A 26,125-nucleotide genomic window follows, 5' to 3' on the forward strand; every position below is an offset into this window, starting at 1 on the left:
AAATTAAAATTACGCGTTTCGATGTATTTGGCAATAAAATATTAAAGTACTTAAATATTTATTATTTAATACTTAAATATTTAGTGTAGAAAATACTATTTATAATAAATTAAACGTAAAATGAGATAAAAAATGTTCTTTGTCTTCTAATTTTCGACAGTTGTCGATTTTGCCTCAGCCGTTGTTGATTTTGCCTCGGCAGTTGTAGTTGTATTTGTACTATCGTCACTGTCGTCACCTAAACGACTGCCCAAATAGAAATGAGAATATGGTTGAATGTAACCCGAATTGCTGTTGCTATTTGAATATGAGTTGGCTCGACCATTTCCAGAGGCTGAGGAAGCCGCTGCAGCTGATGCACTCGTGTGTGGAATTCCATTGACGAAGGAGACTCCAACAGCTGAACCTGCACTTGCAGCGCTTGCGCCATTGCCATTATTAGCAACTGAATTAGCAATTGAATTTGCCAGACTACTCGAGTAACCATTATTGTAGTAAGGATTGCCATTGAACGTTGCTTGCGAATTGGCATTGGCATTGGCATTGGCATTGGAATTTCCGTATCCGTTTCCATAGGAATTCGCATTGGCATTGGCATTTGAATTGGCATTTCCGTATCCGTTTCCATATCCATTGCCATAGCTGTTGGCCTTTGCAGCCGCATTTGCATTGTTGTATCCGTTTCCATAGGAATTTGCGTTTGCATTCGCATTCGCGTTCGCATTTCCATGGTTGTAATGCGAAGGGCTAAATAAAAATATAAATTTTTTATTCAATTTTTACCATTTACTGATAAAACCAAATATTTAATTAAGGTTCACAGATTTTCTGCATACTGTGTTCGATTAAAATAAAAATCAAGTATCTGATTCGATGCTTATTTATATGGTTCAATTTTTAATAATAAAACAATGAATTATTTCTTCTTAAATTTCATAAAAATACAATAATTTAAAAATATTTGAATTCAACATATTTCAAAAATTTAATATTCCAAAAAATTATTCAAAAATAAATATTATAGAAAGATGTGACTATGGATATTTTTCACACGACAAAAATCGAAACAGTTACATTTTATATAAAAAAAAGTGGTATTACATTGTAGAAAACAAAATTGATTTTAATAAAATTATGATAAAAATATTCGAGTACAATTTCTTTTTCAAAAAATATTTAAATATAATTTTTTAAAACTAAATTTTTATAAATTTTTATTATAAAATTTTTATATAAAGATTTTTTCTTAATTTTTTGAGAATTCTATTATTTTCGAATTTTACAATTACAAATCATTAAAATTTTATTTCCAAAATTTTTTAATCATAATTAAAATTGAAATAAGTTGCATTTTTATACCAAAAAAAGTGTTGCAATATTTGAAAAAAGAAGTCAAAAAAAGTCGAATTTTTTTAACATAAATCGAAAAAATTGTATTTTTTTGAAAATAGTTGTAAAAAGTGCAAAAAGTCTTGTGGAGCATTCCAGGTGAAAGATTCATTAAAAATTTCTTTTTGTTTGCAACAATTTTTTTTCGAATTTCATGTGAAAAATAAGAAAACACGTATTTTTTTATTTTGTTATTCGATAAAAATTATGGAAGTTATGATTATTTTAAATTCAACTATCTTCAGGAGCCGAGGACTTTTGAAACACGTTTTTCTCTGATACTTTTGGAAAATACGATAAATTAATCCACTAATACCAATAAAAATCTATTGAATTTTTTTAAGATTTTAATTAAAAATTTCAAAAATAATTGTTTGCTCCAAAAATTTAATAATTCTAAAAAATTAAATTTTATAAAAACTATAGAATTATTTTTTGTATGTGGATATTTAAATTTTCGTAAATAAGTAATTGAATAAATGGAAAACAATTTATTTTAAGAAAATCATAACAAAAAAATTCGAGAAACTACTTTTTTACAAATTATGTTAATACAATTTTCTGATGTTAATTTTTATTAATTTTCATTACTAAATTTTTATTTGAAGATTTTTCATTAAAAATTTTTCGAGAATTTAATTATTTTCAAAATTTGCAAATTAAAATATTCATCAAAATATGATTATATAACGAAAAAATTCGATAACAAAGATATTTTAAAAATATTTTAATACAATTTTTTGTACCTTATTTTGATTAATTTTCATTATTGAATTTTTATTTGAAGATTTATCTTTAAAATTTTTCGAGAATTTAATTTTTCAAAATTTGAAACAAAAAACAATTAAAATTTGATTTTTCAAAATTTTAATTAAAAATACACATAAAAGAATGAATTATTTACAATAAAATTTGACCAAAATTCAGTTATTTCATAACTTTTTAAATGTATTTTTAAAAAAATTAAAGTATCTTTAAAAAAATATTGAAAAATAGGTAAATTTCCGAAAGATTTAGGTAAGTTTTTCTTTAAATTTTATCAAAAATTGAATTTTTTTCAAAATTTGCAATTAAAAATCATCAAAATTTGATTTTTAGAAATTTTAATGTAACACACGAAAAAAATGAATTATTTACAATAAAATTTTCGAAAAATTCAGTTATTTTATTTAACAAGAAATCAAAACTGTCTCTTTCAGAAGAATCACTTGTATTCACTAAATAAAAAAAAAATAAATTACAAAGTTTCTAAATGAAAAAGTTTAAGTTTTGAATGGAGTACAGATTTTTTTTTAAGTTTTTAATGTTTATTGTCATTCTGACTTTTCGAAATAATTTTAGCAACTCTGTATTTTATGGAAAAACTAAAAATATTTAATTTTAAACTTTAAAGAATGACATAACTCTGCTGTTCCAAGTAAAAACCTTGCTTTAAAATAAAATAAATAAAATAAATAAAAATAAGTAAATAAAGTAAGAAAAAATGAGAAAAAATATTTAAAAAAACCATCAAGATTAAAATTTTTTAAATATTGAAAATATTTATTTACCGGTAGTTGTTACTATATTGTCCCACCGATCGTGATGCTAAGTCATCAGGAAAGACAAAATCGTTGCCATTGGCTGTAACTAGTAAAAAATAATAAAATTATTACCATTTCCTTTCTGTTATTGTTATATTGTATAATAATACATGAAATGTAAATACTTTTAAAATATTATTAATTTACAGTTTAACACACAAGAAAATTAATTTATAAAAATGAAAAGAAATCTAATTTTTTACTCATATGCAGTATTCATAAATTTATATTTTATAACAACAAAATAATAAATTAGGTTCGAAAAAAATAGTCAAAAAATAGATAAAATTATCAAAAAATATTACTCACCAATGGCTATAATTAAAATCAAACCAAGAATTAACTTCTCCATTTTGCACAATAAAAATAACTGTAGACTATTCGCGTCTTTTAGCAACAGACAAAACTCGTTTTCTCAGCAAAGTTTATATGAAAAACAATTTATCGTACGTCACTCAATGATTGATGTTGAATCTTGATTAAAAAAGATTCACTCAGAAAATAATCAATTCTCAACTATTATTATTCTCTTTTTTTTCGAATTTTTAATTTAGAAATTTTCCTGTCTTACACACCTTAATTTCAATAGTAAAATGTATGTTTCTAAATTGAATAAAAAATACAAATATGATGTTAAAAAAATATATAAAATATATAAAATAGAAACAAAATTTTTGTTCTCTCTTAAAATGGGAACTTCTGTGGTTGAATTTTGACTGATGTTTGAGAAAGAAGGTCCTCCACCTTTATATCTCCAAACAGAAACGCACGTGCTTTGGGACTTTTGTTTTGTGGGAATTTCTCAATGAACATCTCGAGAGATTTTCTGACTAATTTATAATATGAAGCTATACCTCGCGTAAAGACAGTGTGTCGCAACTATCAATTTTATTCTTAGAACTACCATTATAGTGGAACATGTTGTTAAAAATCAAATTAATTTAGACTTCTTTCAAATTGATGAATTTATTATTTTTTTGGGTTTTTCAAGCCTTGACTCATCATTGACCGTTTGTCCCACTCTTATTTTCTTTTCTTTATTGTATCTCATTATTTATTATCATCTCGCACTGCTCCTGAACCTACAGCAATATATTGCTTTAGTATTTTTAAATTGCAGCAAATATTTCGGAAATGATTTTAATACACACGTGAAATTTTACACTTTTTTGTTTACTTTTTCACAACGATTTTATTTCTTTTGTTTACATCATTTGCTTTGTTTGTTTTGTTTCAATAATTAGGATTTTGTTATTATAATACAATTTTTAATACCACACGTGAAATTTTACACTTTTTTGTTTACTTTTTCACAACGATTTTATTTCTTTTGTTTACATCATTTGCTTTGTTTGTTTTGTTTCAATAATTAGGATTTTGTTATTATAATACAAATTTTTTTTGCATTTTTGGAAATTCTTTGTTTTTACTTTCTCCAAAAATGCAAAAGAAATTAAAGTAAAAAACAAAGAATTGAAATTCTTTGTTTTTTACTTTTTCCAAAAATGCAAAAAAAAAAATTGTATTTAACAAAAATTTGAACTTTCATAACCGAAAATTTAAATATCAATTTATTTATAACTTCCATTGCTGAAACGTTATTTTTTATTGAATATACAGAAAGTTTAAGAAAAATTGAATAAATTTCAAAAAGGACATTTTCTATATTATCTCCTATAAGTATTAGAGAAAAACGTCTTTTAAAAGTCTTCGGCTCCTGAAGAAGTTGAATTTAAAAAAATCACAACTTCCATAATTTTTATCCAATAACAAAATTAAAAAATACTTGTTTTCTTATTTTTCACACGAAATTCGAAAATAAATTTCCCAAACAAAGAGAAATTTTTTATGGAAATTTCACATGGAATGCCCTCTTCATGACTTTTTGGACTTTTTACAACTATTTTAAAAATATTCGAATTTTTTTGCCCTACTTTCAAAAAAATTCTATTTTTCTCCAAATGTTTGGCATAAAATTCCACTTTTTTTTGCTAAAAAATGCAACTTATTTCAATTTTTATAGTGGGAAAAATATCTATAGTTAAATCTTTCGAAAACTTATTTTTGAATAATTCAATTTTGTCTTAAATTTTGTCAAATTTTATTAAAAATAATTCTATTTTTTAAGTGTTTCATTTAAATTTTTGAAAATCAAATTTTGATGATTTTTAATTGGAAATTTTTAAAAAAATAAAAATTAGGCTTCTAAAGATTTTGAATTTAAAAAAATTACAACTTCCATATTTTGCATTCAATAGCAAAACAGAAAAATACGTGATTTCTTCTTTTTTACACAAAATTCGAAAATAAATTTTCCAAAAAAAAGAAATTGTTATGTAAAATTCACATGGAATGCTCCCCACATGATTTTTCCAATTATTTTAAAAATAGTTAAATTTTTTGGCCTTACTTTAAAAAAATTCGAATTTTTTTTCCAAATATTAAAATAAAATACCACTTTTTTGGTATAAAATGCAACTTATTTCAATTTTTATAGTGGGAAAAATATTTATAGTTAAATCTTTGGAAAACTTATTTTTGAATAATTTTTTAAGGATATTTCAATTTTTATAAAAAATTAAACAAAAAAAAAATTAACAAATTTTGATGATTTTTCATTGCAAATTTTGAAAATAATTATTGAATTCTTGAAAAATTTTAAAGATAAATCTTCAAATAAAAATCTAATAATGAAAATTAATCAAAATGAGCTACTAAAAATTGTACCAATTAAAATATTTTTTAAATATTTTTTTCTCGAAATTTTGCGTTATGATTTTCTCAAATTTTGTCAAATTTTATTGCAAATAATTCATTTTTTATGTATTTCATTAAAATTTATGAAAATCATATTTTGAGGAATATTTTAATTTGTAAATTTTAAAGATAATTGAATTCTCGAAAAATTTTATTTCAATTTTTATAGTGTGAAAAATAACTGTAGGTAGTCAAATCTTTCGAAAAGTTATTTTTGAATAATTACTTAATATTTTAAAAAATAATAATTTAAAATTTTTCAAAAAATTGAATTTTTGTCAAAAAATTTAATTGAAAATAATTTAATTTTTTATATACTTACTTACTTCATTAAAAGTTTTGAAAATTAAGTGATGAATTTTAATTTTAAATTTTGAAAATTTTTGAATTCTCGAAAAATTCTAATTAAAAATTTTCAAAATAAAAATTTAATAATGAAAATTTATAAAAATTAATAAAAATTAGCCTCAAAGAATAGTATTAATATATTTTTTAAAAAAGTAATTCTTCAATTTTTTCGTTTTCGTCAATATTGTTTTCAATATATTCAATTACATATTATTTACGAAAATTCGAATATTTATACTAAAAATAATATCCATAGTTTTTATAAAAAATTTAATTTTTTTAAATTGCTAAATTTTTGGAGTAATTATTTTTGAAAATTTTAATTCAAAATTATTCAAATTATTTAAATTATTCAAATTACTCAAATTACCTACTCAAATTATTTAAATTATTAAAATTAGGCAAATTTTATTAGAAATAATTCATTTTTTTATTCGCACTATTTTAGTGATTTTTTATAATAAAAAATCTGAATCGTAATTAATTAATTATCTTTTAATTAGTCGTAATTGGAATTATTTATGTTGGATATTTCTTAAAGCTTTTCTTCCTGTACATAATAAACAGTTTTTGGAAAAATTTAATTATAACTTAAAATTTTAATTTATTATAATATTTTAAAAAACATAATAATAATAATAATAATAATGCGCTATTGAAAAAGATTTCTTTATTTACTTTACTGTGATAATAATATAAGTACACATCCTTGACGGATTAGAAACCAGTTTCTCTAACACTTCAATTCCTGAGGGCCGGGGAATTTCCAAAAAATAGAACCTCAACCTTGAGTGGATATTAAAAGAATCATAGAAGCACAAATTTACATATATGCCCAATAAAATCATTGACACTTTGTTAGATACAGGTAATTAAATTTTTTTATCAATCAATTTAATATACAATATTATAATTTATTGAAATAATATTTTATTTTCTACAGAAAAAAACTAAGTTTATTCAGAGTCATCGTCTTCGAAAAAAATCAAATCCACCTACAAAGACAAAAATTTTGTTTAATTAAATAATATAATTCTTTAAAAATTGTAATAATTTAACATAACTTTAATTATAATTTTAGTGAATTTTTAAAAATATTGAAATCATTAATAATTTATAAGTTTATAATTTTATTATTTATTTTTGTAAATAATAAATTCACAAAAAAAAAAAAATTTTGGAAAAAGTTTGATTTATTTTTATATTTTTTTAATATTTTTTTTTTATTTTATTTTATAATTAATAATTTTTTAAGAACTGACCATTTCCAATAGGACTTCTTATGTTGAAATCAGCATCATTGCGGCCATTGTACCGACCATAGTCATTATAATCATTATAGCCATAATTCCCCTCATAGTATCCTTCTCTATTGTTGTAACCACCCCTTCCCCTTCCCATGCCTCTTCCTAAATAAAAATTTATTTTGATAAATAATATCATTTTACAAAATATCAATATTTAATAATTATTTATTTAATAATATTAATTTCTAAAATATTTATACTATTGAAAACAGAAAAAAAATTTTTGAAAAAAAATTTTGATTGAAGCAACCAAATGAATGCATTGCTATTATTTATACAGCAAACTTTTGTTTGGTTCAACTAAAAATTTACTTCTAATGACCAAATTATTTCTTAGAAAGAATAAATAATAATAAATAAATTTAATAAATATTCGGTTTATTGTAAATAATTGCTTACAAATATTTGCTTTAACAATAAACTTTATTTCAAATAATAAAAAAAATATTTCTACAAAAAAAAATAAAGTTTCAATAAAAAAAATTTGTGTTTTTAACAAAAAAAAAACAGTATGATGAAAAAAAATTGAAAAAATTTTATTTTAATTGTTGTATGTAATAAAATAAATAATTGTTGATATTTCTTACCATATTGTGCATCGCTGAGATTGATAAACACAAAAACTAATAGTAAAGCGTAAAAAAATATTCCTTTCATGTTCTCCATGATATGTCTGTCAATATAAAAACGACAACTGCAAATTTAGTAAATGTCGAAGTGTCTTTTTATACAGCTTTCAGTCTATAATTATATTAATATAATTGACCAATTGTTTCATTATTCAGAATGCAGAAATCAAAAATCATACTCTTTTAATGAGAGAAACTATAGATTTCAAGCACATGTTTTTTCTTAGAATAATATTTCGAATAATAAAGAGCCTGACAAAAGTTATGAAGAAAAATTTGAAAAACATTATTGGACGAAAAATATCTTTAAGGGCATTTGAACCATTGTGACGTCACAGTTAGTGCAAAGCATTTATTTTAAAGCTGTGACGTCATAATGGTTCAAATACCCTTAAAAGTTTATGTAACTTTAATTTTATTAATTTTATTAATTTTATTAATTTTATTATTCTAAAACATAAAGATAGCGATCACGCCGAGTCGAAATAATTGATTTTAATTACGATTCAGATCTTTTAAATAAATTTTTATTCGAAGATTTTTCATCAAAATTTTTCGAGAATTGAATTATATTCTCGAAATTTGCAATTAAAAATCATCATAATTATTTAATTTACAAAAATTTTTAAAGTAAATAAAAAAATTAACTATTTTTAATAAAATTTGAAAAAAAAATAATTATTTAAAAACTTTTTAATTATATATTTAAAAAATTTAATTATCTTAGAAAAATTATTGAAAAATAAATTTTTTAAACAATAGATTATAATTATTTTTCACATTGTAAAAATTAAAATAAGTGGCATTTTATATACCAAAAAAAAAGTGGTATTTTATAACAATATTTGAAAGAAAAGATAAAAAAGTCGCATTTTTTTAAAAATAAATCGAAAAAATTCGATATTTTCGAAAACAATTGAATTTAAGAAAATCATATGATGAAAAAATTCGAGTAATATTGCTTTTTTAAAAAATATTTAAATAAAATTTTTTAAAGCTAATTTTTATAAATTTTTATCATGAAATTTTTATTTAAAGATTTTCTTAAAAAAGATTTTGAGAATTCTATTATTTTCGAAATTTACAATAATTGCAAATCATTAAAAATTGATTTCCAAAAACTTTAATGAAAAACATTATTAAAATTGAAATAAGTTGCATTTTATAACAAAAAAAAGTGGTATTTTATTGCAATATTTGAAAAAGTAGTCAAAAAAATCGAATTTTTTTGAAAATAGGGTAACTGCACCAATTGCCGAGGGTGCTCCAATTGTCGAGGATAATAATTTTCTTTTTTAGTTAAATAGTATAATATATAATATTTAAGAACAAAAAAAATTTCTAAATAATCTTTGTATTTTCAACTGTATATTTATATATACAAATTTCGTAGCGATTCTACTAAAATAATTATTTAATTAATATTATAATTCACTGCTGTGAAATTTACACGAATCTCCATTTTCTTAATACTTCTGGTTGATTAAAACAGATTTTTAGAAATGCAAATTAAACGTATTTATAATGACTTTTTGTGTACAAAATTATTATTATAATTTTGTACACGAACTAAATTAATTTTGTATGCATGTTGTTTTGTTAAAAAAAATATTTAATATTTTTTAAAAGCAAATCATCGGTATTTGGTTTCTTTTTTTTGACAGTTCCATTTTTCGAGGTAATAACTCGAAAATTGGTGTAGTCACTTTTTTCGCTGATGCACCATTTATCGATGGTTAAGTGTTTATTTACTAAACGTCAAACATAAATGCCAAACATTTATACCTAAATTGAAAAAATTGGGTTTTTTTGAAAATAGTTAAAAAAAAGTGTAATAAGTCTTGTGAAGCATTCCAGGTGAAAGTATCATTACAAATTTCTTTTTGTTTGCAACAATTTTTTTCGAATTTCATATGAAAAATAAGAAAACACGTATTTTTTTATTTTGTTATTGAACGAAAATTATGGAAGTTATGATTTCTTTAAATTCAACTTCTTCAGCAGCCGATGACTTTTGAAAGACGTTCTTCTCTAATACTTCTAAAATTTCATAAAAACTATGATAATTATTTTTTCTACCTATAGAGATTGTAATTTTCGTACTGAATTTTTTCGTATTGAATATACTGAATATACTGAAAACAATTGAATTTAAGAAAATCATAACAAAAAAATTCGAGAAATTACTTTTTTACAAATTATGTTAATACAATTTTTTGCAGCTAATTTTTATTAATTTTCATTATTAAATTTTTGTTTGAAGATTGTTCTTTAAAATTTTTCGAGTATTCAATTATTTTCAAAATTTGCAATAAAAAATCATGAAAATTTGATTTTCGAAAATTTTAACAATATACATAAAATCATTATAGTTTTATAATCATTATAGTTGTCCAAGTGATAAAATCATTAAGTCATGATTTTATCTCTGAGTCATCTTTAACTTATATTTAATTAATTTATTCAGTTTAATTAATTGGGTTGCACAATTAAAAAAAAACATTTAAATTAAAAAATTATTATTCAGCAATTTTTACACACTTTTTAATACTTAATTGTTATTATTATAATTTTGTGCTTAGTGCTAATACTCCGTTCAGCAAAAATTTGCAGAAATGTTTTCATTCGATATTTCCTGATTTTCAATACCATCCACCTGAAATGGTAAATTTTTTATTAAATAAAACAAAAGTAATTATTCATAAAAATAATAATAATATTATCTAAATAATTTTCCTACAGGTTTCGAACTTTCAAATGATGAACAAAATATTTTGCATTAAAAATATTTTCAAGAATTACAATAAAAAAATTAAAAACTTAAACTTAAACTTAAAATAAAATATTTTAAAACATAAACAAAATTTACCTTAAACAAAATATTTTGCATTAAAAATATTTTTAAAAATTTTACAATAAAAAAATTAAAAACTTAAACTTAATATTTTAGAAACTTTTATTCAAAGAAGAAAATTTTTTGATATTTTTAACAATTAATTTTGCGCAAATTTTAATTTTTACTCTTGATTATGAAATAAAGTAGTTTCAATAGAAAAAAACCATATAATTTGAAAAAGAAAAAATTAATTAAAAAAATTAAGTTCAAAAGTAGCACTTTCAGAAAAATCACTCATATTTTTTATTTGGAAATCATTGAATTAAAATTATTAATTCTTAATTAATTAAAAATCATTGAGTTAAAATTATTAATATTAATTAAAAATCGTCGAGATAAAATTCTTAATTAATTAAAAAGCATTGAGTGAAAATTCCTAATTAAATAAAAATCATTGAGTGAAAATTCTTAATTAATTAAAAATCATCGAGTGAAAATTATTAATTATTTTTAAATCATTGAGTTAAAATTATTAATATTAATTAAAAAGAATTGAGATTTTCACTCAATGATTTTCAATTAATTAAGAATTTTAAAATTCTTAATTAACCCCTTCGCAGTCTAGTTGAAAATCGCTTGTGGTCCAAAAACGGTCCGAAAAAAAAGTTTACAAAAAAATATGATTTAATCATATATAAGGTTTTTGGGGTCGCTGAATTCGAATTTGAGGTTAATTTTTGAAAATTCAAAATGGCGGATCCAATATGGCGACCAAATATGGTGGATAATTTTAAAATTAAAGCGTTTTAAGGGAAATTCATTTCTCGGGGGTTTTCGAGGTCGCTGAATCCAAATCTGAAGTCAGATTTAAAAAATTCAAAATGGCGGACCCAAAATGTCGACTTCAAAAAAAAATTTTTTTTCAGATTCCCTTAAAACTCGTTACTCGGGGGTTTTCGGGGTCTCTAATTACAAATATGATGTCAGATTTTCAAAATTCAAAATGGCGGATCCAATATGGCGGATAATTTCAAGATTGATGCGAAAAAAATATGAAGTTACCTCAAAAACCCCTGAGTAAACATTTTAGACAAATTTGTCAACATTCAAAAAATTTGATCGACATATTGAATCCAAAATTTAGCATTTAGAAAAACGAACATCAAATTCGAATTCAGCGACCCCAAAAAACCCCGGGAACGGAATTTCGATCAAAACGCATAAATTTTGAAATTATCCGCCATATTGGATCCAACATTTTGAATTTTGTAAAACGAACATCAAATTCAAATTCAGCGACCCCAAAAACCCCCGAGAAACGAATTTTAATCGAATCGCATCAATCTTGAAATTATCCGCCATATTGGATCCGCCATTTTGAATTTTAAAAATCTGACATCATATTTGTAATCAGAGACCCCGAAAACCCCCCAAGTAACGAGTTTAAAGCGAATTTGAAATTTTTTTATTTTTCGAAGTCAACATTTTGGGTCCGCCATTTTGAATTTTTTAAATCTGACTTCAGATTCGGATTCAGCGACCCCAAAAACAGTAGTATGTACTTCGCTACTAAAATCAAATCATGTTTAGTATTTTTTTTTTGAGATGGCCATATATGGCCACAGACGCAAAGGTGGCACGACTTTTCGTGGCCATATATGGGCCATGGACTGTTAAGGGGTTAATTAAAAATCATTGAGTGGAAATTATTATAATTAGTTAAAAATCATTGAGTTAAAATTCTTAATTAATTAAAAATCATTGAGTTAAAATTAAGAAATAATTAAAAAACAGAAATACGTACGTCCTCCATAGCCACCATATCCACCACCGCGTCTTCCGCCATAACCACCGTAACCACCATATCCACCATAACCACCACCACGTCTTCCACCGTATCCGCCTCTACCACCATATCCGCCTCGACCACCATATCCTCCATAACCACCATAACCTATTTAGAAAAACAATTTTCGTTAACAATAATATAACAAAAAATAAAAAAAATAAAATAAAAAATAGTGTCCAATGAAATGAAAATGAAAAATAAAAAAAAAATTGTTTTGATGCCATATAAAAAATAAATTATAATAAAAAAATTACCCTGCGCTAGGCTATAGCTGACGAGAGCAGCAAAAATGACAAAAAGAAGATAAAGGAATTTCATGATTTCACTTGGTGAATCTACTGCGGACAACTGTTTGCTAAAGTAAATCAAACTCCTTTTTATATGCACCTCTTTGCATAGATCTTTTAAAATAATTATATTGCAGGAAATAATAATTACCTTGAAACTGTCAGGGGAAGAACTTAAGAATTACAATTAATCATCGTCGTTGAAAATTCCAGTATTAAAATTAAAAGTAGGTAAAAATCATTTTTTCTCAGAAAATTTATATTCAAAGTTTATTTCTTTCCTTAATTTTCGAATCTATTAATTGAAAAGAAAATTGGTATATATTATTAATTCTTCTTTAAAATTTCTCTTCTATTTTATGTATTAAATAATAAAATTATTACGACAATAAATTTAATAAAATTCTGAGGAAAAGAAGTGAAATATTTTTCAAATTTGCTAATAAAGCGCGTATTTTCCGAAACTGTTTTCACTTTCTATTAAATATTGAGTTTGCATAAATTTTGCTCAATGGAAACTCGCAAATATATTATGTTAGTCACAATTCTTGGAATAATTCATTCAGAAAAGTCATTCCTAAATATTGTTTTTATACGTGAAGATGTATGCAGATATATAATTAAACTTTTATTATCTATTACTTGGAATCACAATACATTGTGTACGTCTTAATTATTTTTTTTTCAATTAATGGATAAACGGAAAAAAATTCTTAATTATTATTTATTACCAAAAAAAAAATACTTTTTTTCTTTTCTCTATCAAAAACTTCCGTTTCTATTGTTGATTTTCGGGTTTTTCTACACAAAAAATGTCGGTTTTAGACGAGTTTTAAAACATAATTTTTTCGGTTTCTGTTTTCGGTCACAAATAATTTTTATTCGGCTTTAGTTTTTTTATATTCGGTTTTTTACGAATTTTTGTTAACAATTTCGGTTTTCCACTTCGGTTATTAATTTATTGCCATCTCTGTTTTTAATTAACACAATTTTCTTTCTTTTTAAAATTTATTGAAAAGTACAATAAATATTTCATTACAAAAATATAAGTTCAAAAAATATATATATTTAACATTAAATATAGTTTTCTTATTAATTATAGTTCTAATTAATGATAATTTTAATTAATAATAAGTTTAATTAATAATAATTTTAATTAATAATAATTTTATTTAATAAGAACTTTTAATTAATAATAATTTTATTTAATAAGAACTTTTAATTAATAATAATTTTATTTAATAATAATTTTAATTAATAATAATTATTATCTATAATTATATATTTGATATCTATTCATTACCTAAATATTCTTATTATTAAAATGTATTATTTTTATAGAAAAGTATTTGACAAAGAATTTCGTTATAACATTTTTCTTAAAGCTTTAAACGTTCAAGTGTGAAAGACATTTTTTTCGATATAAATATTTTCGAAAATTATTATATCAGAATTGAAAACAGAAAAATAATGTAAATTAGGCATTTTTTTTTATTTGAACCAAAAAATACAGCCAAAGGCATTTGCTTCTTTAAAATTTCTTTTTTAATTAAAAATATAATTTTTTGGGGAAAATACAATGAATAGGAAATAAAAATAAAATAAATAAAATATAGAATAAAAATATAAAATAGAAGTACTATAAAAATGTTGTCGTTCAAAATTTGAACGTTCAAATCTTTAGAAAAATGTAATAACAGGTGATTCTATATGTACAAGTATCACTTTTAGAATGATAAATAAATTATTATATTAATTACGAGAAAAATATATTTATGTAAGTTGAATAAAATTAAAATGTAAATATCATATATTGTAAAACTAATGAAAGTTTTATAAATAATTAAGAGTAGGTAGCTAAATTTATCATTATATGAAAATAATTTCACAAAATTGATATTATTCTATCATCGTTTCTTCGAATTAAACTGAATAATTTCCGGCCAGTAACCTGAAATCATATTTTAAATATACATAAATATTTGAAATCGGGAAATTATTATACTTCACATGTTTAGGGGAGCGTGGGGTAATGGGAGCTTGGGGGTAATGGGAGCTTTTAAATTTCACGTACTTAAAAGCCTTCAAATTCGCTGCAATGTCTAGAAAATCTTCTACAACCTTTGTTTATATCATTCCAAAACAATAACGATTACATTCTTGACAAATTTTTAGTAAAGACAAGGGAAAATGTATTTTTTGCGTTTTCGTTGTAAAATGACAAATATTTCTAAACATCACCATAAGTAGTTAAAATCGTATTATTTAGTTCTGTTTTTTCATTATATTATAGGTGAATATGTGTAGATATGTATACTTGTATAAAAATTGAAATAATAATAAAATTTGTTTATGTTTTAATTTTTTTATTCAAATTTTGGCCTGTAAGAATTCTGTGGGGTAATGGGAGAATTAGTGTCAGACCAAAGAATTTTCGTTACTATGTTGCGTCTTCCGTTATTTCTTTTAAAATTGTAAAAGGTATCACCTTATGAAAAAACTTTTAATTAAAAAATAATTTTTGGTGGAAAAAATAAAAAATTTAATTTTTTTTCAAAAATTTTTTATTCAATTATAATTTAGGAAAAAATTTATTCTAAGTCTAAAGTTTTGGCTTCATTGTAAGTATTAACACTTTTATCTATTAGAAAACAAAAAATATTCCTAAAATATAGAAATTTTTTAAATTTCAAGTGAAAGCTCCCATTACCCCACAAATTGGGTGATTGCAAAAAATGTATTTTTTTTTGAAAATTTTTTTTTTCCAATTTACTTTCTCTTTTTAAGTTTCTAATTAAACATAGTTAAAGATAAATAACGAAATAAGTAGGAAATGACGAAAATAATGTATTATTATAAATATAAGTTGGTTTTTTTAATAATTTTCCTTAAGGGGCTCCAATTCCCCCACGCTCCCCTAATATTTAAGAGCATGTGGAAAAAACGTTTTCTCTCTTCTGCCCTTAATAATTAAAAGTTCTTAAATATTTTATAAAATAATATTATTATAAAAACTCACTGTCAACTTGAGGTGGTTGATTTGGATAAATAGGAGGATTCATTGGCCACGAGAAGTCTCCCATGGTTTGATCATAATCTTGAGTATCTTAAATAGTAAATTATTAATTTTTATGGTCACTGTTCACATATTTTTACAATATTTGATTTTAATATTTTTCTCGATATTTTTCATAAGTGGAAATTTTAATATTGAAAGAAAACTTTATTTCATTTAAATAATTGAACAAAAGAAGTAAAAATAATTTGACAAAAATATGTGTATTTAGTTCGAATAACCAATTAGTTGTCTTAGCCAAAAAAATAAAGATAAATAATAAGTAAATAATAAAAAATCAAATAATAAATAATAACCAATTGGTAGGGGGTCACTTTTACCAATTTATTTGTTCCAATCTGTTTGTTCCAAAAATAATTCTACCAATGACCAATTTTTCCAAAACTTTTTTTTGGTAAAAATATTTTTGGTAAACATTTTTTTTGGTAAAAATATTTTTGGTAAACATTTTTTTTGGTAAAAATATTTTTGGTAAACATTTTTTTTGGTAAAAATATTTTTGGTAAACATTTTTTTTGGTAAAAATATTTTTGGTTAACATTTTTTTTTTGGTAAAATTAGTTTGAAAAATATTAATTTGTTGGAAAGAATAAAATTGTAAAAAGAAAACATTGGAACTGGTGGAATTGGTAAAAGTGACCCCAATTAGTTTATCAAATAAATATTTACTTGATTTAAATAATTTTTATTTAGATCAATTAAATGGTATTTGCTCTAAATACTGAAATTATTGATTTAAATATGTAATTTTTTATTTAAATACCTAAAAATTATTTGATTCAAGTATAAATATTTACTTGATAATAGTCAAGTAATCGGGTACTTTTGATTTGAATAAAAATCATTTGCTTCAAATAAAATCATTAGACTTAAATAACATTATTTTATTCAAATAAATAGATAATTTAGATCTAGTAATTTACTATTTGAATCAACACTGAAAAAAAGATTTATTTGATTCAAATAACCGATTAATTGACTATTATCAATTAAATATTTAAGTGAATCAAATAATATTTATTGGAATCAATTAAATGGTATTTGAACCAATATAATTTCAGTTTTTGAAGCAAATATGAATTGAACCATTTAATTGACTCCAATAAATATTATTTGATTCAATTAAATATTTAACTGATAATAGTCAATTAATCGGTTATTTGAATCAAATAAATCTTTTTTTCGGTGAAATAACTTATTTTTTATCATGGAAAAAATTAAGGTGCGCACATGCTGTATCTATCAAAAAATATTTGTTAAATTAATAAATAAAGGCCTAAGCCTTTATTTATTAGTTTAACAAATTTTTTGACCATCATCATTAACTATTTTTTAAAAATTAATATATATTTATGTCAACATTTTATTTTACCTTGTGGTAGTTGATCATAATCCGGTAACTGCCTTGGAATATTAAATGGAGCAAAAGTTGCAATCGATGGAAAACCATTGAATGGCTCATATCTCTGTTGATCATTATTATTCCCTAGTGGATCAGTATTTCCCGAAGAAAACCCATCACGTGGCATTCGATTTTGGGAATTTCCATCATTCCCACCATTAAAAAGTCCCGAAAAGAAGGGATTTCCCTGTCCAATTTTTCTGTCACTTCCGGGATAGAAGGGAATATTGGAAGGAGCTTCTCCTGGTGGACTATTATTATTGTTATTATTATTATTATTAGGAAAGTCTGTATTTTCAGGTGACGAACGTGGTGGTAAGGGTGGTGGTGGATTATTTCCTTTTCCAAATAGTCCGGAAAAGAAAGGATTTCCAGGAGGTGGTCCATTTCCATAAGGATTTTCAGATGGTGGAGCGGCATTTGAATTCTTAGGATCATCTGAAAAATTTCAATCAAAATTATATTTGTGACATTCTAAATATTTATTCCAAATAGCACAAAATTTAAGTTCAATGTTGTGTATGCTTGTTGAAATATAGTCAATAAAGTGGCAATAATGGTCACTTTATTGGACACTCGCAGGTCAATAAAGTACCCATTATTACCCTAGGGTAATAGGGGACACATCGTATTTAAATTATGCATTGTTAATAAATAAATATTTACCTTCGGAATCGAGACTATTTGGTGGTCTTTCGGGAAATCCTGGCGACATTGGACCTGCAAAATAAAATTCGTAATTATTTTGGGCAGTCAATATTGCAGTCAAATGGTGTGCTATTTGAAAAATAAAAACTTCAATCTAATTAATTTAATTTTAAGAAACTAATCATTAATTAATTGTAATTAATAAATAAAGAATAATTAATAATACCTTGATTGGGCATTTTTCCTCCAAAAGCACCCTTAAGGAACGGATTGTTTGGATTGAAGGGAAAAGCCTGTGGTTGTTCACTGTTATCAGGTTGTGGATTTTCGCTCTGGGGATTTGGATTCTCTGGTTGAGAAGGATTCATATCCTCGGGAATATTGTTGCGAGTATCGAAAGGTGAGTTACTTTTTGGAGGAAATGATTCAGGATTCTTGTCTTTATCATCATCGAATGCTGAAGGAGTTCGTAAACCCTTGTCATCTGGAAACACGATATCAGGTTTTTGGTCTTCATTCAAAGGATCTTTTGACTTCTGGGGTTTATCGGGACTTTCTGGCTGATCTTGCTTTTCTTCTTTTGGCTGATCATCTTCAGGTTTATCTTCTTTGGGTTCTTTAGGTTTACCTTCCTTAGGTTCTTTAGGCTTTTCACCTTTTGGCTCATCATCTTTAGGTTTATCTTCTTTCGGTTCTTTAGGTTTATCTCCTTTAGGCTCAGCATCTTTAGGTTTATCTTCTTTAGGTTCTTTAGGTGTATCTTCTTTAGGTCCTTTAGGCTCACCATCTTTAGGTTTATCATCTTTCGGTTCTTTAGGTTTATCTCCTTTAGGTTTATCATCTTTAGGCTTATCGTCTTTAGGTTCATCTTCTTTCGGTTGTTTAGGTTTATCTTCTTTAGGTTTATCATCTTTAGGTTTATCTTCATTAGGTCCTTTAGGCTTTTCTCCTTTTGGCTCATCATCTGTAGATCCTTTAGGCTTTTCTTTCTTAGATTCATCTTCTTTCGGTTCTAAAGGTTTATCTTCTTTGGGTTGCTTAGGTTTATCTTCCTTAGGTCCTTTAGGCTCATCATCTTTTGGTTTATCATCTTTAGGTTTATCTTCTTTAGGCTCATCATCTTTAGGTTCATCATCTTTGGGCTCTTTAGGTCCTTTAGGCTTATCATCTTTAGGTTCATCTTCTTTGGGTTCTTTAGGCTTGTCATCTTTAGGTTTATCTTCTTTAGGCTCATTATCTTTAGGTTTATCTTCTTTAGGCCCTTTAGGCTCATCATCTTTGGGTTCTTTGGGTTTACCTTCTTTAGGTCCTTTTGGCTTATCATCTTTAGGTTTATCTTCTTTAGGTCCTTTAGGCTCATCATCTTTAGGTTCATCTTCTTTGGGCTCTTTAGGTCTTTTAGGCTCATTATCTTTAGGTCCATCTTCTTTGGGTTCTTTAGGTGTATCTTCTTTAGGTCCATCTTCTTTGGGTTCTTCAGGTGTATCTTCTTTAGGTCCTTTAGGCTTTTCTTCTTTAGACTTATCATCTTTAGGTTTATCTTCTTTAGGCCTTTTAGGCTCATCATCTTTAGGTTCATCTTCTTTGGGCTCTTTAGGTCCTTTTGGCTTATCATCTTTAGGTTTATCTTCTTTAGGTCCTTTAGGCTCATCATCTTTAGGTTCATCTTCTTTGGGTTCTTTAGGTGTATCTTCTTTAGGTCCTTTAGGCTTTTCTTCTTTAGGCTTATCATCTTTAGGTTTATCTTCTTTAGGCCCTTTAGGCTTATCATCTTTAGTTTCATCTGCTTTGGGTTCTTTAGGTTTATCTTCTTTAGGTCCTTTAGGCTCATCTTCTTTGGGTTCTTCAGGTGTATCTTCTTTAGCTCCATTTGGCTTTTCTTCTTTAGGCTCATCATCTTTAGGTTTATCTTCTTTAGGTCCTTTAGGCTTGCTGTCCTCCTTCTGAGGTTTATCGTTCTTTTTATCTTCAACTTTAGGTTTATCAGTTTTCTGCTCTGGTTTGTCGTCTGGTGTCTGAGGTTCATCTTCTTTGTCATCGGGTTTTGATTTATCGGGGTTCTCAGGTTTATCCTTTTCTTCTTCAGGCTTATCATCAGGCTGGTCATTGTCGGGCATCTTGGGTTTTTTTTCCTTCTCATTTGGTTTGGATCCATCGGGTTTTTGAGGTTTATCATCTTTAGGTTTGGATTCATCAGGCTCCTGTGGTTGCTCCTTATCTTCATCTTCGTCCTTTGGTTTATCATCCGTGTCCTCAGGTGCATCACTGCCAGGCTCTTGCGGCTGATTCTTCATATTCTTTGGTTCTTTAGGTTTTTGAGGTTTTTTATTCATATCCTCAGGTTTGGATTTATCAGGTTGCTGTGGCTGATCTTCCTCATCATCTTTTTTATCAGGCTTCTGGGGTTTGTCCTTTTTATCATCAGGTTCGGATTCACTTGGTTTCTGTGGTTTATCATCATCTGCAGACTTTTGATCCTTAGGCTTCTGAGGTATATCATCCTTATCTTTAGGTTTCGGATCATCAGGTTTCTTTGGATGATCATCTTTGTCTTCCATTTTAGGTTTATCATCTTCTTGATCGGGCTTCTCTTCTTCTGGAACTTCGTCTTCTTTATCATCAGGCTTGGATTCTTCAGGCTCGTCAGTGTTAGATTTTGGTGGTTTATTTTTTTTATCATCAGGTTTTTGAGGCTTGTCCTTGTCATCATCTTTAGGCTTATCTTTATCATCCTTATCGTCAGGTTTTGGACCATCAGGCTTCTTTGGCTGATCCTTTTTATCTTCCTTTTTAGGCTCATCACTTTTTTCATCAGGTTTCTCTTTGTCAGGAACTTCTTCTTCTTTATCAGGTTTGGATTCTTCAGGCTTATCAGTGTTAGATTTCGGTGGTTTATTGGTTTTATCATCAGGTTTTTGAGGTTTGTCCTTGCCAGCATCAGGTTTTGAATCGTCAGGCATCGGTGGCTGATCCTCATCGACATCTTTCTGTTTAGGTTTGTCTTTTTTTCCTTCAGGCTTTTCTCCATCAGGCATCTCAGGCTCGTCCATTTTGTCATCTGGTTTGGAATCATCTGGCTTGTGGGGTTTCTCCTTTTTATCCTCTGGTTTGGAGTCATCAGGCTTTTCTGGCTCATCCTTCTTTTTATCATCTTTTGGAGTTTTACCTTTCTCTGGCATTTGAGGCTCATCCTTTTTATCATCAGGCTTGGACTTCTCTGGTTTTTTGGGTTTATCATTCATATCTGCAGGTTTTGGATCTTTTGGATTTTGGGGTTGATCTTTTTCTTTATCTTCCATTTCGGGTTTATCCTTTTCATCATCTGGTTTGTCCTCATCGGGCTTTTGTGGTTCCTCCATTTTATCATCTGGTTGGGAATCATCTGGCTTCTGAGGTTTGTCATTTTTATCTTTAGGCTTAGAATCATCTGGCTTCTGAGGTTTTTTATTTTTATCTTCAGGCTTAGAATCATCTGGCTTCTGAGGTTTATCATTTTCATCTTCAGGTTTGGAATCATCTGGCTTCTGTGGTTTTTCATCTTTAGGTTTAGAATCTTTAGGTTCTTGTGGCTCATCTCCTTTTTTATCATCTTTCGGTGGTTTCTCCTTCTCTGGCATTTTTGGTTTGGGATCATCAGTCATTGGTGGTTTGTCTTTGTCTTCATCATCCATTTTGTCATCTGGTTTGGAATCATCAGGTTTCTGTGGCTTTTCAGTATCCTGTTTGGGTTTATCATTTTTTTCCTTTGGCTTTTCACTGTCAGGCATCTGAGGATCTTTGGTTTTGTCGTCTGGTTTTGAATCATTGGGTCCTTGAGGTTTACCTTCCTTATTTTTAGGTTTGGAATCACCTGGCTTTTGTGGTTGGTCTTTCTTCTTATCCTCTTTATTAGGTTCGTCATCTTTTTCCTCTGGCTTATCACTATCAGGCTTATTCGCTTTATCATCTGCTGGTTCCTCTGGTTTATTATCTTCGTCTTCATCTTTTGGACCATCAGGTTTCTTAGGCTGATTCTTCTTATCTTCCTTTTTAGGTTTATCACCTTTTTGTTCGGGCTTCTCTTCATCGGGCTCTTGAGGTTCATCTTCTTTGTCATCATCTTTAGAATCACTAGGTTCCTCCGGTTTATCATCTTCATCTTTTGGACCATCTGGCTTCTTAGGCTGATTCTTCTTATCTTCCTTTTTAGGTTTATCACCTTTTTGTTCGGGCTTCTCTTCATCGGGCTCTTGAGGTTCATCTTCTTTGCCATCATCTTTAGAATCACTAGGTTCCTCCGGTTTATCATCTTCATCTTTTGGACCATCTGGCTTCTTAGGCTGATTCTTCTTATCTTCTTTTTTAGGTTTATCACCTTTTTGTTCGGGCTTCTCTTCATCGGGCACTTGAGGTTCATCTTCTTTGTCATCATCTTTAGAATCACTAGGTTCCTCTGGTTTATCATCTTCAGATTTTGGACCCTTTTTAGGTTGGTCCTTATCTTTCATTTTAGGCTCACCCTTTTCATCCTTAGGTTGTTCTTCTTTAGGTTGTTCTTCCTTAGGTTTTTCTTTCTTAGGTTTTTCTCCTTTAGGTTTATCACTTTCATCATCAGGATTTTTGTCATCTGGTTCTTGTGGATGATCCTCCTCCTCTGGTTTATTATTCTTCCCTTTTCGCTTGTCATTATCAGACTTTGGTGGCTTTTCCTGTTTATCATCTACTTTAGGTTTCTCCTTCTCCTGCGGACTATCTTCTTCTTCTGGTTCATCCTCTTTGTGATCTTGCTCAGGAGTATCTGGTTTCTCTGGTTCATCATCATCCTTTTGTTTTGGTTCCTTTGGTTTTTGGGGTCTAGTTTTGTTTTTCGGTTTTGTATCATTCGGTTTCTGTGGCTGATCTTCCCCTTTGTCATCTTCCTTGGGTTTTTCACTGTCTTCGTCTTCATTGTCATCATCCTTTGGTTTTCCCCGTTTATCACTAGGCTTTCCTGCTCCAGATTTTTGCGGTCGATCTGGGTTTGTATTTTTCTTCATTGGTTCGTTTTCCTCATCTGGTTTATCTTCATCAGGAGTAGATGTATCATCCTCCTTGTCATCCGGTTTTCCTGGTTCATCCTCATCATCATTTTTCTCTTTTGGTTCCTTGGGTTTTTGGGGTCGATCATTCTTTCCTGGTTGATTTTTAGGTTTGTTCCTGTCACTCCTGGGTTGATTTTGAGTCTGTGGCTTATTTTTCCTATCATTTGGCTTTTCACTGTTCGGCTTTGGTGGTTTATTGTCCATGCCCTCTGGTACTGATTCATCCGGCTCTTGGGGATTCTCATCGGTATCTTCAGTATTATCTGGTGCTTCACCATCATCATTATTATCATTATCATCATCTTCGTTAGGTTCACCTTCCTCTTTAGGTTTTTGATCACCTAACCTCGGTTTAATGTCCTTTGGTTCTTGACTATCAGCATTTTCCTTGGGTTTCGTTTTCGGTTTTCTATCCTTATTTCCCCTATTATTATTATTATTATTATTTTTATTCTTTTTTTCCTGTGGATTTTCGTTATATTCTCCAGTATTGAAATCAGGATTTGGATGATATTGTCCGTCATCAAAATTAGAATTCGGATGGTCTTGACCATCATCAAATTTATTTGCTGAATGGTCCTGTCCGTCATCAAATTTATCAGCTGCATGATCCTGTCCATCATCAAATTTATCAGCCGAATGGTCCTGTCCATCATCAAATTTATCAGACGCATGGTCCTGTCCGTCATCAAATTTATCAGCCGAATGGTCCTGTCCATCATCAAATTTATCAGACGCATGGTCCTGTCCGTCATCAAACTTATCAGACGCATGGTCCTGTCCGTCATCAAAATCGGGATTCGGATGATATTGTCCATCGTCTCCTTCATTATTTTCAGGGTAATCACCATTGTCACCATCGTCGTTATCATTGTAGTCACTATTGTCACTTGGTTTTTTATTACCATCACTGTTATCACTTTTTTTATCACCACTATTATTATTATTTTTCAACGGCTTTCCTGAAACTCGAGGAGGGTCTTTGATATTTGGAGCTTTTCCATCGGCCCAAACAAGACAACCTTCGAAGGGTTGTGGATTATTATTATTTTGCTTTCCTGCTCCTGGAAATGACGATCTCCTTTGACTCGTTTTCACATTTTTTCCATTTTCAGAATCCGAATCACCTGAACTTGCTGGAAAAGAAAATTAATTATAATAATAAATTCCGATAATTAAAATTGTATCCGAAAATAGTAAAAAAGTTCATAGTATTAAAAATTAACATTAAAAATTGAAATTAAAAATAAAAATTAAAAATTATTACTACAATGACAGAAAATTTATTCCGGAAACAAAAGAATGATGAAATAAAAAAAAATATTCGAAATTAATTAAAAAAGAATAATACCTGGACGAGCGTAAGCGGAAAAAACTAAAACCAATAGAATGAAGGCCAGATAGGGCCCGATAATTCGGCCCATCTCTTATTTATTATTTTAATATTTTTTTATCACTGATGTGTGTATGTCTATTTTATATTTCGAAAAAAAAGGATCTTATTTGATTGAAATTTCTTTAATAATGCGTAATCGTTTCTAAACTGTAAGGCTTATATCGTAATTCCCCCACTGATGAAATCCGGGAAGAAGATAGCGATTGTTTCATCGTCGTCAGGTAAAGGATCTTTAAATGATAATCCTGGAAAATTGGAATAAATTTATTTAAAAAGAAAATCTCTAACTCTAGACCAATGACTTCAGCACTTACCAATAGTTTGTCAGTTTTCTCGTAATCACAATTTACACTATTAGTGTGAGTACGCAAGTTTGAAAGATTTACTGTCGGGTTCAATCAGAAATAAATTTTGTAATAAATTATTATACAATGCAAAAGTCATTGAAAGGAAATAATCATGATCGCAGATTCATAATATTTATTCATTCACTCAATGCTCATCTTTATTATTATTGTCAATTATCATTATTATTAATTGATATTATTAATGTATTTATCTACTTCTGTAAATAAATAAATAATAATTAATAACTAATTCTAAACTAATAAATAATTATTATTAACTAATTCTAAAATAATAAATAATAACTAGTTCTAAAATAATAATTAATAACTAATTCTAAGCTAATAAATAATAACTAATTCTAAATTAATAATTAATAAATAATTCTAAACTAATAACTAATTCTAAACTAATAATTAATAACTTATTCTAAACTAATATATATTAATAACTAATTCTATCAAAAATTCTAATAATAATAAAAATAATAAAAATAATAAATTTTATTAATACTTTTATTAGGATTAATTTTTATGAAGTTTAGGAAAAAAGATTAAAAGTTTAATTGTTTCATCGATAATTATAATTTGAAAACATTTTTTTACTGGAAATTAAAAATAATTTCTCTTTTCTTGCTTTAATTTGTCTTTTCGAGAAATGTTGCAAAATAGGAAAAACTATTGTTAATGAATTAAATGTTGATGACTAAATTTTATATAAGATTGTGAATATTATACGATCCACAATTTTTGAACGTTCAAATGAGCAAAATATTTTTTAGTAAAAGTATTTTTAAAAATTACTGATCGAGGTAAAGATTAAAAATTTTAATTTTACATTTAGAAACTATAATTAAATTTTTTTGATAGTGACGCAAAGTTATTGTAAAAAATTTAATTTCTATAAGAAATAAATAAATTTTCAAGTTTTGAACGTTCAAAGCAACGACGATATATTTTTACTTCTTTTAATTTTTATTTTTTATGTAAAAATTATTTTGTGTATTAAAAAAATTAATTTTTAACTAAAAAAATATTTAATTAATTTTTAATTATTTTTTCATTTCAGCTTCGTAATTTTTAAAAATATTTAATGAAAAAATAAATTTCGTTCATTTGAATTTTCAAAAATTGAAAATTTGAGGAAAAAAATTTTTTTTACTAGTAACATATTTATTAGAAACATTTTCATAAATTACTGATCAAAATAAAAA

At 26.3% G+C, this 26,125-nt stretch overlaps 3 protein-coding genes across 3 annotated transcripts; all 3 read right to left on the reverse strand.

Annotated features, from left to right (window-relative positions):
- On the reverse strand, positions 1-3,709 carry LOC122501902 (probable serine/threonine-protein kinase clkA). The gene is made up of 3 exons (XM_043611684.1): positions 3,282-3,709; positions 2,940-3,018; positions 1-747 (listed from the first exon to the last, which is right to left on the reverse strand). Exons 1-3 carry the CDS (start codon positions 3,322-3,324, stop codon positions 147-149), a joined length of 723 nt encoding a protein of 240 aa, XP_043467619.1. The 5' UTR covers positions 3,325-3,709; the 3' UTR covers positions 1-146.
- A 6,806-nt stretch (positions 3,710-10,515) lies between these two features.
- On the reverse strand, positions 10,516-13,104 carry LOC122501904 (glycine-rich RNA-binding protein-like). The gene is made up of 3 exons (XM_043611687.1): positions 12,953-13,104; positions 12,654-12,803; positions 10,516-10,669 (listed from the first exon to the last, which is right to left on the reverse strand). The coding sequence occupies exons 1-3, from the start codon at positions 13,014-13,016 to the stop codon at positions 10,656-10,658; spliced, it is 228 nt and encodes a 75-aa protein (XP_043467622.1). The 5' UTR covers positions 13,017-13,104; the 3' UTR covers positions 10,516-10,655.
- A 1,456-nt stretch (positions 13,105-14,560) lies between these two features.
- Positions 14,561-24,950, reverse strand: LOC122501905 (titin-like). The gene is made up of 7 exons (XM_043611688.1): positions 24,882-24,950; positions 24,523-24,812; positions 18,338-24,307; positions 18,130-18,183; positions 17,434-17,901; positions 16,005-16,091; positions 14,561-14,936 (listed from the first exon to the last, which is right to left on the reverse strand). Exons 2-7 carry the CDS (start codon positions 24,593-24,595, stop codon positions 14,893-14,895), a joined length of 6,696 nt encoding a protein of 2,231 aa, XP_043467623.1. The 5' UTR covers positions 24,596-24,812; positions 24,882-24,950; the 3' UTR covers positions 14,561-14,892.
- Positions 24,951-26,125: the final 1,175 nt, after the last annotated feature.

This window comes from Leptopilina heterotoma, unplaced genomic scaffold (assembly GCF_015476425.1).
Source record: "Leptopilina heterotoma isolate Lh14 unplaced genomic scaffold, ASM1547642v1 Lhet_218, whole genome shotgun sequence".
Classification (NCBI taxonomy): domain Eukaryota; kingdom Metazoa; phylum Arthropoda; class Insecta; order Hymenoptera; family Figitidae; genus Leptopilina; species Leptopilina heterotoma.

Bases quoted from the DNA above. Each gene is read 5' to 3' on its own strand.
- LOC122501902 (XM_043611684.1), bottom strand. From the start codon at position 3,324: ATGGAGAAGTTAATTCTTGGTTTGATTTTAATTATAGCCATTG. The intron at 3,019-3,281 runs GTGAGTAATATT...ATTTTTTACTAG, and splicing joins GATTTTAATTATAGCCATTG to TTACAGCCAATGGCAACGAT. The intron at 748-2,939 runs GTAAATAAATAT...ATTTTTATTTAG, and splicing joins CAATATAGTAACAACTACCG to CCCTTCGCATTACAACCATG.
- LOC122501904 (XM_043611687.1), bottom strand. From the start codon at position 13,016: ATGAAATTCCTTTATCTTCTTTTTGTCATTTTTGCTGCTCTCGTCAGC. The intron at 12,804-12,952 runs GTAATTTTTTTA...TTTTCTAAATAG, and splicing joins CAGCTATAGCCTAGCGCAGG to GTTATGGTGGTTATGGAGGA.
- LOC122501905 (XM_043611688.1), bottom strand. From the start codon at position 24,595: ATGGGCCGAATTATCGGGCCCTATCTGGCCTTCATTCTATTGGTTTTA. The intron at 24,308-24,522 runs GTATTATTCTTT...TTTCTTTTCCAG, and splicing joins TTCCGCTTACGCTCGTCCAG to CAAGTTCAGGTGATTCGGAT. The intron at 16,092-17,433 runs GTAAAATAAAAT...TTACTATTTAAG, and splicing joins TTATGATCAACTACCACAAG to ATACTCAAGATTATGATCAA.